The sequence below is a fragment of the Plecotus auritus genome (genome assembly GCF_963455305.1).
Source record: "Plecotus auritus genome assembly, chromosome: 8".
In the NCBI taxonomy this organism is placed as follows: Eukaryota; Metazoa; Chordata; class Mammalia; order Chiroptera; family Vespertilionidae; genus Plecotus; species Plecotus auritus.
In genome coordinates this window covers 139,589,479-139,603,352 of record NC_137782.1, presented here as the reverse complement: position 1 = coordinate 139,603,352, position 13,874 = coordinate 139,589,479, and the positions used below count along the sequence as shown (strand labels likewise).

General features: G+C 42.1%; 1 protein-coding gene across 9 annotated transcripts in view; it reads right to left on the bottom strand.

Moving 5' to 3' along the window:
• Positions 1-3,121: 3,121 nt before the first annotated feature.
• BCL11A (BCL11 transcription factor A) overlaps positions 3,122-13,874 on the bottom strand; it is a 98,705-nt gene continuing 87,952 nt past the window's right edge. For 4 of the 9 annotated variants that reach the window (XM_080685408.1, XM_080685411.1, XM_080685409.1 and 1 more), the window contains exons 4-5: positions 13,334-13,476; positions 3,122-3,630 (exon numbers count right to left, since the gene is read on the bottom strand). In XM_080685408.1, coding sequence (XP_080541534.1) covers positions 3,529-3,630; positions 13,334-13,476 — 245 coding nt within the window. In that variant the 3' untranslated portion in view covers positions 3,122-3,528. Of the gene's footprint in view, positions 3,631-11,333; positions 13,477-13,874 lie in introns of those variants that run through there. The other 5 variants (XM_080685403.1, XM_080685406.1, XM_080685405.1 and 2 more) reach the window with 2 other exon arrangements.

Here is a 13,874-nt window from a genome sequence, read left to right as displayed (position 1 = left end):
TAACAAAGAGTATGTTAATTTATACCAAGATGGGATGGAAAACAGTTACTCCTCTCTGGATTTTGCTGGAAGTGAGAAGTTCTTTGGCTTAATATACCCCTGGGGGCATACAAACTGAAGAGTGCTGTCTCTACTGGGGAGTTGTTGGTTGAGAACTGAAACAGGATGGATCCTTGCAGTTTGTTGTTTTTGAACTTCCAGCTGAACTTCATACGGACTTCACAGCCAGTCTATAAAGTCCTCAAATCTGTTCCCTCACATTATACTCCAAAAGGAGCCAAAGCTGTGAGGCATGTAAGAAGAGACACAATAGCCACCTAACACTTCAATTCTGACCCTCTCCACCACTTCTTTCTGGGACATTGATTTGTAAAATAAGAATTCTTGATAGTAATAAACATTAGTACTGAGGGAAAATATGGGTTAATGTTAATAATTATCTTTTTCAACATTAACCTCACTATCTAGCCCTCAAAACAAGAAAACCATGTCAGGACACACACCTTGAAAGATATTCCTCACCCCTTGAAAGGCTTGGCTCGTCCAATGCAAATGCTCTTGAAAACACCAAGCAAAAGTGCCCAGGAAACATTCTGCCAAGATTGGGGCCCCCCCATTTAGGCCTCAGTAGAATTCAAGTTAGCTCTCCTTGCCTAAGATTTTTTTTTTAAATGACCACCAGTTTCGAGTGCAATCATTTATATTGAAAAGGCTGAGTGCTAGGTGCTGCAGAAGCTACTGACCCTCTGTCATCATGCACCCAGAAGTCTAACAGACCTTTGTGTTTAGTGTGACAATCTGGACAGACCACAGAATTAATGTTCATAGACCAGGCTTGGTAGGGTAAGAGCAATATCCCATATTTGGTCCCCACCCTCTCACGCACCCGGGGCTGTGTCCTCAAATTGGAGCTCGGTGCATGCTGGGTCAACAGTTAATCTCTCCTCAATGTGAGTTCCAGTCTCAGGAGAGGGCTTGGTGAGAACCCCAACCGGATATCTCAGCCCCTTCTGCTGCTCCATTTGAGGATGGCCGTGACCTGGACAGGTCACACAGGGAGATGGCTTCAGTGATCATCAATCCTGTGTGGGTTTTCAAAAGTCCTAGTCCGAGAACAACATCATTATTTCATAGGAATTTAATAGATGAATCTTTTTCTTTCAACTGAAAAAGGTATGAGGAAAGGGATGGCCTTTTTTTTTTAAAAAAAAAAAAAAAAAAAAAGGAGGGGGGGAGATCTTTTTTCTCCAAAAGGGGGAGAAAAAAGAATCTATCCTTTACCCAATCCCTCTCTCCTCCCCCATTCCCATCCCCCTAAAATCCCACTTTGAGAGATGCCCATTTATTTACAAACTGTCTCTGAGTGAAAATAAGAAATGAAAGTGTAGTGAACACCAAGAGTGGTTACCAAGCTGAAGTTGTCCAAAAAAACATATTTGTTGTTTTAGTCAGGTCTCCCTTTTAAAGTGCCATCACCCTAGTTATCAGCAAGGACCTTAGCACACTCAAGAAGGATGTTGTCACAAAATCCCTAATGGTCTTAGGTGTCAACAACCCAGGCAGAACAGGGGGCAGGGAGGGTGATTCTCCACAAAACAATTTGTCTGGAAGTACCATCTCACCTAGGTGTGAAGACATCTCAAAAACTCATCAAGGCCACCTAGTCAGTCAGGGTATTTTTTTGTCATGGAGAAGTCACTGGGGAAAGGTGGCAAGGAGGGAACCTTGCTCCTGCAGTGCACACAGCTGTTGGCCGGAAGAGACAACTGTGCATGCCCTTACCAATGGACATCCTTGATGTGATGTGTATGTGTGCGCGTGAGCCATACATGTGGGCTGATGAACATTCATGGCATGTGTGCTAACAGCACAGGGAGGGATATTCCCTTTGATCAGTTACAGAGTTTAATGGAATCAACTCTGGACTCAATACCAGAACACCTGGCTTCTGGGCTCTCCCTCACCTTAGTGACGTGGTCTCAGGCAAGCCCTTAACCTGGGTGAGCCTCACTCTCCTCATCCTAAAGTGGAGGTTGTGAGATCTGTCCCAATGAGGGTCAGATGAAGCAATGTACATGAAAGCACTGTAGAAAGTATAAGGCAGCAGGCTACTGAAAGGAATCATTATTTATGGTGAATAAATAAGCAGAAAAGAATCCGGTTGCCAGTAATTTTGTTATCTTCTCACAAGGTGAGGTAATCTAGCCAGAGGGTGAGTGGGTACGATTCCCCCCCCCTCCACCCCCTCACATGCACAGCCAATATGTAAATCTACAATACACGGGTTTTATTATTTATAAACCTATTTCAATATGCTATATGGTTTCTAGTTCTCTTTTGGATCTCCAGGCAATAGAAAATACCAAATTGAGAAAAGTTCTTTGCAAATTAACTGAGCCAGAAGGAGTCTTTATCACCTGTCTGTAAACATAACTTATTTGTGTCACTGATTTCTAAGTAATGGGGCATTACTATCATTACAATAGTGTGTTCTGATAGGAACCTCTTTCCTCCTAAAATTTCCCCCCTTATAAAATCTGTTCTAAATTTCTTGATGTAAGTAATAAAGAAGTTTTATGTATGTTTGTTTGTCTGCATTAAGATATATTTGCCAAAGGTTTGGGAACCTAAAATTAGAATATTTAATAAGCAACAAGTGACATTTGCCACCTTCCTTGGGATTTACCACTAACCCAGTGATGTTATCTTTCTTGAGCTAAATTAAAAGACAAATTCAAATCCTGCATGGTAGCCACCAAAAGCATATATTTGAAAAACAGAATTCAGCGTGCCATATTATGCATTATTTAATGGTATGCAAATTATAAGTCAGACAGTTAGGAAAACCACACTTCAGCATTAATAAACAGCAATACTACTACTACATTAATTATGATATCGCTATGATTTATTCCCAAGTTTTGCATGTTGCTTCTTGAAAATTTATGCCATCCAATATGCAGTAACCTATTTCCCCTCGTACGCCTCCTACCCATTCCTCAAATCTGTCCTCCCTACCCACCCAATGGGTGTCTGCAGGAAATGGGTACAGAAATACAAAGTTATAAGCAGCTGCATTGTCTTATAAACATTAATAATTAAAGAACAAGAAAACACCACCTAAAGCTCCAACATTTATTGTGTCAATGTTAAGCACACTTTTTAAAAGACAACATAGAATGTATAGAAACAAGGGGTCTGGGACTCATGCTCATTTCCACAATATGGGTAATTAGGTTGGCTGGTTTCAAAGGGGCCAGGACGTCACTCGGGGCAGTGTTGGTCCGTGGGCCCTCTCTCTATGGGACTGATTCACTATTCCAAGGTGGGTCTGTTTTTTTGTTTTTACTTTTTATTAAAAAATATAAATAAAATGGTGCTGCAGGCCCAGGCAGGAAGGCCTCTGCAGGACTCTGTCTTCGCACACGGCTTCTTGGAGGCTACTGTCAGAAAACACCACAAACTAGCAGGATGACAGACCACGCAGATGTTGCCGGGCGGCACGCGTCCACCCCGCCCCTGGGGGCTTCAAATTTTCTCAGAACTTAAGGGCTCTCGAGCTTCCATCCGAAAACTGCCACACATCTTGAGCTCTCTGGACACTACGCCGAATGGGGATGTGTGAAGAACCTAGAAAGAGGATGGAGACAGAGGAGGGGGAGAAAAAAGGTACAGGTGTGACTTGGCCCAGTGATTTTCTGTTCTCTAACTAGCTTTTTACACTCATTACTTAAACCAGCCACAGGTTGAGCCACTGGCATCTTAAACATGATTTCAAACTCCACCGCCCCCCCCCCCCCAGTCTCTAACCTCCGAGTGCCTTTCCCATGAGCTCCCTCCGTGCCTTCCCCCAAAGGACCCAGACCCTCTACCCAATCATATGATAGTCCTAATAAAGTGGGGACACACCTGGAAGGAAACACTTTCCCTTATGACTGAGAAAACTTGAGTAGGAAACAGTCCTTTGGTTGAGGAGAACAGGGGAGGAAGGAAGGAAGGGGGACATTTCCTTAAAATAATAATAAAATTATAAAGAAACTGAAAAATCAAAATTGATGTAAAAGCAGCACAACGAAAACATGAAATGTCATCAAGTTCAACGTCAAAGCAGCCAACGATTTACAAGAGGCGAACAAATCTCTGAAGAGGAAAACCAGAACCCAACATAGTTGCTCCCAAATTGCACCAAAAACTGCCTGTAGTTTCTTTCGAACATGCAGTTTTCTTTTCTTTCTTTCTTTTCTTTTTTTTTTTTTTTTTTTTTCTTTGTTAAGGGGGAAAGGCAATGGTGAGGGGAAGATGGGAGTTATTTTCCTCCGGGGTTCCTCCCTTGCTGTGTACATTGACTTGAAGCAGCAGAACTGGGAGTCCGGATGTGGATGTGCCGAGGAAGAGGGCTACCACTGTGGCATTCCAGGCCTCGTTGCCATGGCGACCTGAAGCAGGGGCCTGGGGCCTCCTCTCCCCTGACTTGGCTCCGCAGGAGGCTCAGGGTCTGGAGCTCAGCTGCTCTCAGGAATCCTGAGTGGTGGAGACCTGGGCTGAGGGGCCTGCTGTGTCCAGGTGGGCTCTGGGAATCCGGTTCCCAGTCCAGCCTTAAGTCATTGTCGTTGAGGCCCCTTTAGCTGATACCCCCATCAAACCTTTGTCAGACCTGCTACCAATATTTAAAACCCTAACAGACAAAAAGTGTAGCATGGGCATGTACCACGCTCACTGGTATTTAAAAGCACAGCCCCCTGTAGGTGTGAGGGTCTCTGTAGGTTTAGAGGGTAGACTTTAGAGAAATCCTTAGATTGCCTTTTCTGCTGTTTCATAAAGACCTGATATTTGCTCTCTTTAAGCAGTCTTTGCCACTTTACAGGAAGGAAAACCAGTATTTGGACCAACCACTGCATTGTGTTCAGCCAAGTTTAGGGTTGGAGTACAATAACCCATGTGAACTGTATTGGTCTTCTTTCCCATTTGAAAAGGAGAATTAATCGCATCCTATAACCATAGATGACACTGGGGTGGGGGGGGGGGGGAGGAGAGAGAGAGAGAGAAACAGGCCCATCCCCCAAAGGCTGATTCACTGGCCATGTGTTTTGCTAAATGAAACAGTGGGCTAATGAGATAACAAGATGACAGTAAGCAAAAAAAAAAAAAAAAGTGATACCCAACAACCCATGTCTACAGTCTGTAGCTGTCACAGCCCTGGAATAAATGTATGTAATCCCAATTCTGCCTATGTGTTCTGATGTCCATTTCTCTAAAAATGAGTTCATTTATTTGTAATTGGGAGCTTCAGGGCCTTAGGAGACACTTAGGAAATTTGCTAAGTGGCTTGTGCCTTTTAAAAGCTAAGTCTTCCAAATAAACATTTTTTTCCAAGCAGTTTAAAGAACACTGCCAATCCCATCCTCATATCAGTAAAATTCCCACAATTTTTCTTTTTTAAAAAGGAAGTTTTCTGGGGAAAATGAAAACAAAAACAAAAAAAACAGGAGAGAATGGGATGGGTACATTCTTGAACACACTAGCCGTGGGGACAACAGAGTAACAGCATCATCATGAAGAAGACAGGATTACAGCACAGTCATAAGAAATTGTGTGTGTGTGTGTGTGTGTGTGTGTGTGTGTGTGTGTGTGGAGAGGGGAAGGGTTTAAAAACAGAAAACCCCGTATTTCCTCCCTCACTCTCCATGAGTAAAGTGTGTGAAACAGGACAGGATGGGATCTTTTCAGGAAGGCTTGAAATATCCCAGTACCTTTTCCCAAACTTGGAGTACCTGTGAATAAGCCACCTCATTTCCTTATTTCTCCAAACGAAATATCTAACCCTCACTGCCACTTCCTTTCAAATTCTCACTTCTAGCATTATGAATATATACAGTATGTACTTATTGCATATACAAAAGTGGTATTTAAATAAACAGCTCTGTCACAGAATGCCCTGGGAAAAACTCGACTACTTCACACTTTCTGCCATTACTGTTACAAACGAAGAAGCAAGTGTAAACCTCACTTCTTAGCAACCGTTAAAATGGGCTCGCCAGTCCTGTAGGTCCTAAACAGAGGCTAATAAATGGTCTCAGGATGGAGATAGTCCTTGTATTGAGTTTCTGGGTTAAAGTCTGTGAGAAATAACATCTGCTATATTCCTGTTTATTAAGTTGTTCTCAAAATGAAGATAAAAAGGGCCCTTCTTTATAAGTGGCAGTTCAGGTATATAGAGGACATTGCATCAGCACATTGGGAGTGTCATATAACCTTATTTGAAATTTTTGAAAAATGTCAATGTTCATAGTATTCCCTCATTTTAAAAAGGATATCGTGAATTCATCCTACTGTTGAAAATGTGGGGGATTTGGGGTTATTTTGCATTGATATTTTTAATTTTAGGGTTCTGGATATAAGATGCCATTCTTATTGTCTAGGTTTTCATGCTTCCGTTGTTTGTTCAGCTTCAGAAATAGTATTTTAGAAGAGGGCCTTGATAAGTCAGGTGACTAAGAACCCTGAAGAACCTGTCTCCCAACAAATTTATTTCACTTTGGGATCATGTGAATCAAATACAATCTGTGATTTATCACCAGATGTTTGCATCCCTCCCTATCTGCCATTTGATTTAAGAAATCTGAACATACAAGTATACAGTATCCACCATTAATTCTGCCAGGACGCAAAACCTAATTACACTAAAAGCCTCATATACTGAGAAATTAATATAAATACTGTATATAAAATGTGCACAGCTGCACTCATAGCTCCCAATAAAAGAGTAATAGGGACACACAGCGGCTTTAAAGACATTTAATATGGTGGAGCAGAAGTCACCACGTCTAAAACTGTCCTGGCGCTGGGGAATAGTTCTGTCTTAAACAGCATTCTGGATTCAGTTGTGAAGTAACCTAATCTAAAACACATATATCTGCCCTCAGTTCATTGCCAATTATCAAGTTCTACAAGTCACCAGCCTTGCCCCATCCCATCCCATCCCATCCCATCTCATCCCAGCTCTCCCAGATCCCCTCTTACTAGACTTCTCTCTGCCTCCACTCTCTGCTTCCCACCCAAACAGGCTTTTAAAAACAAACACCCTACTACTTTCTCTTTATTTAGAAAGATAAGACTATTCTTGCCTCAGATAAAAGGCTTTACATGAAAAGTCCACCTCACAGGCACCAGGGCATAAGAACTGAGCAACAAAAAAATGCTACCACAAGAAGACAACAGAACAGCTTGTTTTGGTTTTTACAAGAGTAAAAACAATGTTGTGTCCATTTGTCTACACTGGGAATGGGGAGACGGTATCACAGAAATATGTGTTGTAATAAAGCAAATAGATGCTGCATCAGGCAGTATTTGTAAAACTGACAACATAGATTTCTAAAGGGCTGGGGGACTTGAAAATAGACCTAACTTGCTTTGCCAAGATGATGTTTCATTCATAAATCTGTTGATTGGCCAAAAGATAATTAATTGAAAGGTATTCCCACTCTAATTTGCTATCAGCCAGGAAGACCCTATAAAAATGCCTAAAAGATCTGTCCCGTCTAGGACCCTAGCATCTCCGAATCACAAGACAAACCACCACACATCTCAGAAAATCAGTGGCTGATTCCACAGATTTGGCCACATCTGGTTACTGCTTTCATTCTTTTCTCTCTCTCTCTCTCTTTCACCTGATGCCTTCATTTCTGGATTTTTAGATTTGGGAGGTGTGTTTATTTTTGACACGAGGAAAGACTATGTGGGAACAAAAAAGCTGATTCCTTTAAAAAAAATAACAACACCTGTTTACATTATGCTCTAAGGTAGGATGAGAATGAGAGAATAGAAGAGAACTTTTAGACAATAAGAAGAGCAAAAAAAATCTAAAGGAAATCAAAGCTTAAGATGCTATTACTATTATGTTTTTTTCTTTATATCTGAATGGATTACTGCAAGGAGATGAAGGGAAAGTTTTTAATATCAGACTGAAAACACCTTCTATTTCTTGAAAATTATTCTAGAACTATAAAGTCTAAAAACTATTTCCATAGTTTGAGATATATCTATTTTAATATAGTAAGTATTTTATGTTCCTTTAGGGTATGATACATGCATCAAAATGCCCATAGAAATAATCCTGAAAAAGACTGACTGGCCTTCTCTTAAAACTTGTTATTTTCTTGAAAGTAATTTACAGAGTGTGTCAAATGAGGACACAAGAAGCTTACATTGTGTACTTTAATTTTTTTATTTTTTTCAATAAAGGGACAAAATGGGTGTATGAACAGGTTAATGCAGACAACTGCCAAAAAAAACACAGACAGTGGTTTTTCCAATAGAACTTAACAAAGACCAGAAACAAATACAATAAAAAGCCAGGTTGTAATGACCTTTGGTCATCCAAATAAAAAAAAAATAAAAACAAAGAAAAATAAAAGATCAAATTAAGTGCCTCTGTTTTGAACAGGGCACATAAGCAATAATAAATAGTGACTCCCATAGTAAAAGATAAAATTTCAAGTTACGACAAACAGCTTTCATTACAGGAATAGAAAAGGCCAATAACAAAATATTCTGCATTGCCATTTACAAAAAAGTATTGACTAAAGCGGGCTTTCTCTTTAATATGCTTTGCATATGAAATTCTTTCCAATCTAAATATAAAGCACCATTTAGTTTTTGGCAATGAAAAAAACTGCAAAACATTGTGGGGTGTTGTTTTTTTTTTTTTTTTCCCTTATTTTCTTTCTTTCTTTTACTGCATATGAAGGTAAGATGCTGGAATGTAAGGGTGATAGAAGGAAAGGGACAAAAAGCACACTACATAACAAACCAACGTTATTAGCTTGCAGTACTGCATACAGTATGGCAGCAGGAAAAAGGAACAAAAAAGGATATGTACAACCCCTATGACAGCCATCTGTGTGACATTCTAGCAGGCTCCCCCAAACGGCCATTATATGGCTTCTCATTTGTACAATGTCACACTTTTTTGTTTTTCTCTCTCTCTTTTTTTTTTGAAGCATACAAATAATTTGTACTATATTATCCTGCCAAATTAAAAAAATATACTGTGGCAGCCTGTCTTTTTTTTTTTTTTCCACTACCAAAAAAGGTACACTGATACCTTTTAAGAGAACAAGCAACAGTTAAAAATACAAGCTTCAATATAAATACTATAGTGCCTAACACTAGATGAACATTTAATTCAAATACCATTCTAGAAATACAGAAAAAAGACCATAAATGTGTTTTAGCATAGGAATCAACATGAGTGTGCATTTTCCTATATTTAAGTACTATATAATCTTAAACCTTTCCCCAATGTATGTTTGTTTTTTTTTTACAACCTGAAGAGCGGTGTGTATCCAAGGCATAGAATTTCCACTACCATTTTTAAATGGATAACAAGTCTTGTAACACCACCAAGACAATAGAACCCTAAAATGCAGCCCCCCGCTAAACATAATGAAGTGTTTTTTAAAAATTTTTTTTAACATTTATATTTTAAAAAGTTTTGTACAAAAAAATCCTTGCACTGTAGAAGCGAAAGCAATCATTCATTTCTATGTTAAGTGTATTCTGTTTTCCATTCACAGCGCTTGCAATGTTGAGTCCAAGTAAGTAAGCTCATTAGTCAAGTAAATGGCTGGCAAAGGTTTTTTTTTTTTTTTAGTTTTTTAAAAAATGCTCATCAATGAGATTGTGTTCAATTTTTTTTTTTTTCAGCAATCTTGTAACTTTTCCCTTAAGTATAGACCTGTAAACTGGGAAAATTGTACAGTGCACTTAATTGTCCTATCTGAGCAGGTTTATTTTATACTCAACCTCTGTATCTCTGATTAGAGAAAAGATACAGATATTACAGGCAGAGTCAAGTGCTATTTGAACACCAACTGGGGCAGATGCTAGCTTAATAAAAAAGAAAGAAAAAATTTAAAAATAAAATAAAAACAATGAATCCTCTTCCATGTTAACACAAATAGCACACAGTGTATGGAAAAGAAATGAAGTACAACTTTAGGGAGCACAGACATATATACTGCTACTCTTAAAACTCTCTTCTTTTTTAAGAATGTCACATTTCAATGCATCGTAAGAATTCATAATCATCATTGTATCAATATTAGCTTATACACCTGTTCTAGTTTAAAATGGCAAAAAGTACCACGTTGTGCTAATAAATCACTTTTTTTCCCCTCTGTTATCCTCTGTCAAACCTTATGGTCAGCCTCTCCTTTTTAATATGGAATACGAGGTCTTGAAGTTTATTGTGTGATTGTCCTTTTGACAACCAAGTGGATCTGGATCTATTTCTTCTGGTGCCAGAATTTTTTTAAAAGACATTTTTTAAAACAAGTATCTTCATGAAGTGAATTCCTTACTCGTGTATTTAATTATATTCCAGGGCTTTGCACATTACACATTCAATGTAATCATCATTTAAAAAACAAAAAAACTTTGGGCAAAACAGCCCATTTCTTTTAAGCTCTCACCAGGAGCAAAATAGCTTTTATACTGGTATAATCAGTTTTGCTTACAAGATTAAACTAAAGGGAAAATGATGATTAACTAGGACATAATGGGTCATATTTTTAGGTAGCCATTGTTGTGAGAAATACAAGAAAGAATTATATGTTAGGTCCTAAGGTTTATTACCTCACCCAATGCTGAATTAAGCTACAAGTTTATTACAAGTAAAAGAACCATCAACGTGGCTTTAATAGATCCAAGGCACTCATATTTTAAAACCAAATGATAGAATAAACTTGTTTTGTTTTTTCTGTTAATTTGTCAATTCAAGGCCTTTTTTTCCCTCTCCAATTAATACATTTAACCCTTTAGAGACAGACATTTAGCTCATAGAGATTTTCTTTCAGCACTACCTATTCTGTCTATAGAGGGTTAATCCAAAGACTGTTTTTCCTCCTCACATTATAAAATAAAACTGTACATGATATGTATTACAGAATGTATGCAGCATGGTCTTTTTCTCTCTCTCTCTCTCTCTCTCTTTTTCTCTCAGAACGGAACTGGAAACAGCAACGTTTTTGCTCAACAATGAATCGGGGACAATTTAAAATAGCCATTACATACCATACATGCTGTCTAAGTTAAAAAAACAAAATAAAAAAAAAAAAAAACAACATACACAACATGTAAATTATTGCACAAGAGAAAGGCTCAAAGTTTGCGTAAAATGCAATAGTATTGCCCCATACAGATCATGCATTCAAACGGTGAGAACATAAAGGAAAAAAAGAAAAAGAAAAAGAAAAAAAAAATAGGTGTGCTGGTGACAAGCACTCTCATATTCTTAGCTTCCGTTACTTCTGTTTGCTTGCTTGCTTGCTTGTTTGTTTAAATCACATGGGACTAGAAAAAAAATCCTACTGGGAGTGGGTCTGGAGGGCGATGGGGAAGAGGGTGATGAAAAAAGGAGGTGTCAAGTGGGAGTGAGGGGGGTATTAATATACCTCTATTCAGTTTTTATATCATTATTCAACACTCGATCACTGTGCCATTTTTTCATGTGTTTCTCCAGGGTACTGTACACGCTAAAAGGCATCTTACAAATTTCACATTTGTAAACGTCCTTCCCCACCTGGCCATGCGTTTTCATGTGCCTGGTGAGCTTGCTACTCTGGGCACAGGCATAGTTGCACAGCTCGCATTTATAAGGCCTTTCGCCCGTGTGGCTTCTCCTGTGGACAGTGAGATTGCTACAGTTCTTGAAGACTTTCCCACAGTACTCACAAGTGTCGCTGCGTCTGCCCTCTTTTGAGCTGGGCCTGCCCGGGCCCGGACCACTAATATGGGGCGTGCTCCCTCCACTTCCCGTGCCGCTGCGCCCCGAGATCCCTCCGTCCAGCTCCCCGGGTGGCGTGGAGAAGCGCAAGCTCCCGTTCTCCGAGGAGTGCTCAGACGAGGAGGCGAAAGGCGATTGTCTGGAGTCTCCGAAGCTAAGGAAGGGATCTTTGAGCTGCCTGGAGGCCGCGTAGCCAGCGAGCCACTGCGAATATACGTTCTCAGTGTTGGGCATCGCGGCTGGGGGCAGGTCGAACTCCTTCTCGAGCTTGATGCGCTTGGAGAAGGGGCTCAGCGAGCTGGGGCTGCCCAGCAGCAGCTTTTTGGACAGGCCCCCGGAGGCCGACTCGCCCGGGGAGCAGCCGCGGCCGTTAACAGTGCCATCGTCTATGCGGTCCGACTCGCCGGCCACCGAGTCTTCGTCACAAGTGTCCCTGTGGCCCTCAGCCTCGGCCAGGTGGCCACGCTTATGCTTCTCGCCCAGGACCTGGTGGAAGGCCTCGCTGAAGTGCTGCATGGAGCTGAGCACCATGCCCTGCATGACATCGGGCAGGGCACGGCCCTCGTCGCCCACGCCCACCACGGCACCCCGCGAGCTGTTCTCGTGGTGGCGCGCCGCCTCCAGGCTCAGCCCGAAGCCGTAGTCCACCCTCTCGCTCTCGGTCAGCTCCTCCTCCTCCTCTTCCTCCTCTTCTTCCTCTTCCTCGTCGTCCTCCTCTTCCTCCTCGTCCCCATTCTCCGGGATCAGGCTGGGGTCATTCTCGCTCTTGAACTTGGCCACCACGGACTTGAGCGCGCTGCTAGCACTGCCCACCAAGTCGCTGGTGCCAGGTTCCGGGGAGCTGGCGGTGGAGAGGCCGTCGTCGGACTTGACCGTCATGGGGGACGACTTGTGCATGTGCGTCTTCATGTGGCGCTTCAGCTTGCTGGCCTGCGTGCACGCGTGGTCGCACAGGTTGCACTTGTAGGGCTTCTCGCCCGTGTGGCTGCGCCGGTGCACCACCAGGTTGCTCTGAAATTTGAACGTCTTGCCGCAGAACTCGCATGACTTGGACTTGACCGGGGGCTGGGAGGGAGGAGGGGCAGACTGCAGAGGAGGGAGTGGGGGCGTCGCCAGGAAGGGCGGCTTGCTACCTGGCTGGAATGGTTGCAGTAACCTTTGCATAGGGCTGGGCCGGCCTGGGGACAGCGGTGGGCTAGACGTGTTCCCTGCCAGCTCTCTAAGTCTCCTAGAGAAATCCATGGCGGGAGGCTCCATAGCCATTGGGTTCAACCGCAGCACCCTGTCAAAGGCACTCGGGTGATGGGTGGCCAGGGCCATCTCTTCCGCCCCCAGGCGCTCTATGCGGTGGGGGTCCAAGTGATGTCTCGGTGGTGGACTAAACAGGGGGGGAGTGGGTGGAAAGCGCCCTTCTGCCAGGCCGGAAGCCTCTCTGGATACTGATCCTGGTATTCTTAGCAGGTTAAAGGGGTTATTGTCTGCAATATGGATCCCATGGAGAGGTGGCTGGGAAGGACATTCTGCACCTAGTCCTGAAGGGATACCAACCCGCGGGGTCAGGGGACTTCCGTGTTCGCTTTCTAAGTAGATTCTTAATCCATGAGTGTTCTGTGCGTGTTGCAAGAGAAACCATGCACTGGTGAATGGCTGTTTGCAAGTTGTACATGTGTAGCTGCTGGGCTCATCTTTACCTGCAAAATAATACAACACCAACATCAATGTTTAATCACCGAGGAGGGCATCAGCAATTGCTTATTTATGTTCTACCTCAAGCCTTCCCTGCCCCCAGCTCCCAATCCCCAGGCCTGAGCCCTCCCTGACCTATCCCCTGTACCTACACAGTGCTTGGCATATCCAGTGGTTGGTGCCCAATAAATACTTGCCGAATCAGTCTTCCTGCCATTTAATTCAGTTCTAGGAATTTTAAATCCAGTCTCCAAAGCAGAAAAATCTAGACCAATTCAAGCTTGAGAATGACCATCCCTACAGCCTAGAGAACCTTAGCAACATCTTCTGAACTTTCCAGTCTGCCACCAGCTGTGGTTTGGGGAAGCCATTTCAATCTCGTGCCCGTTTTCTCATTTGTTAA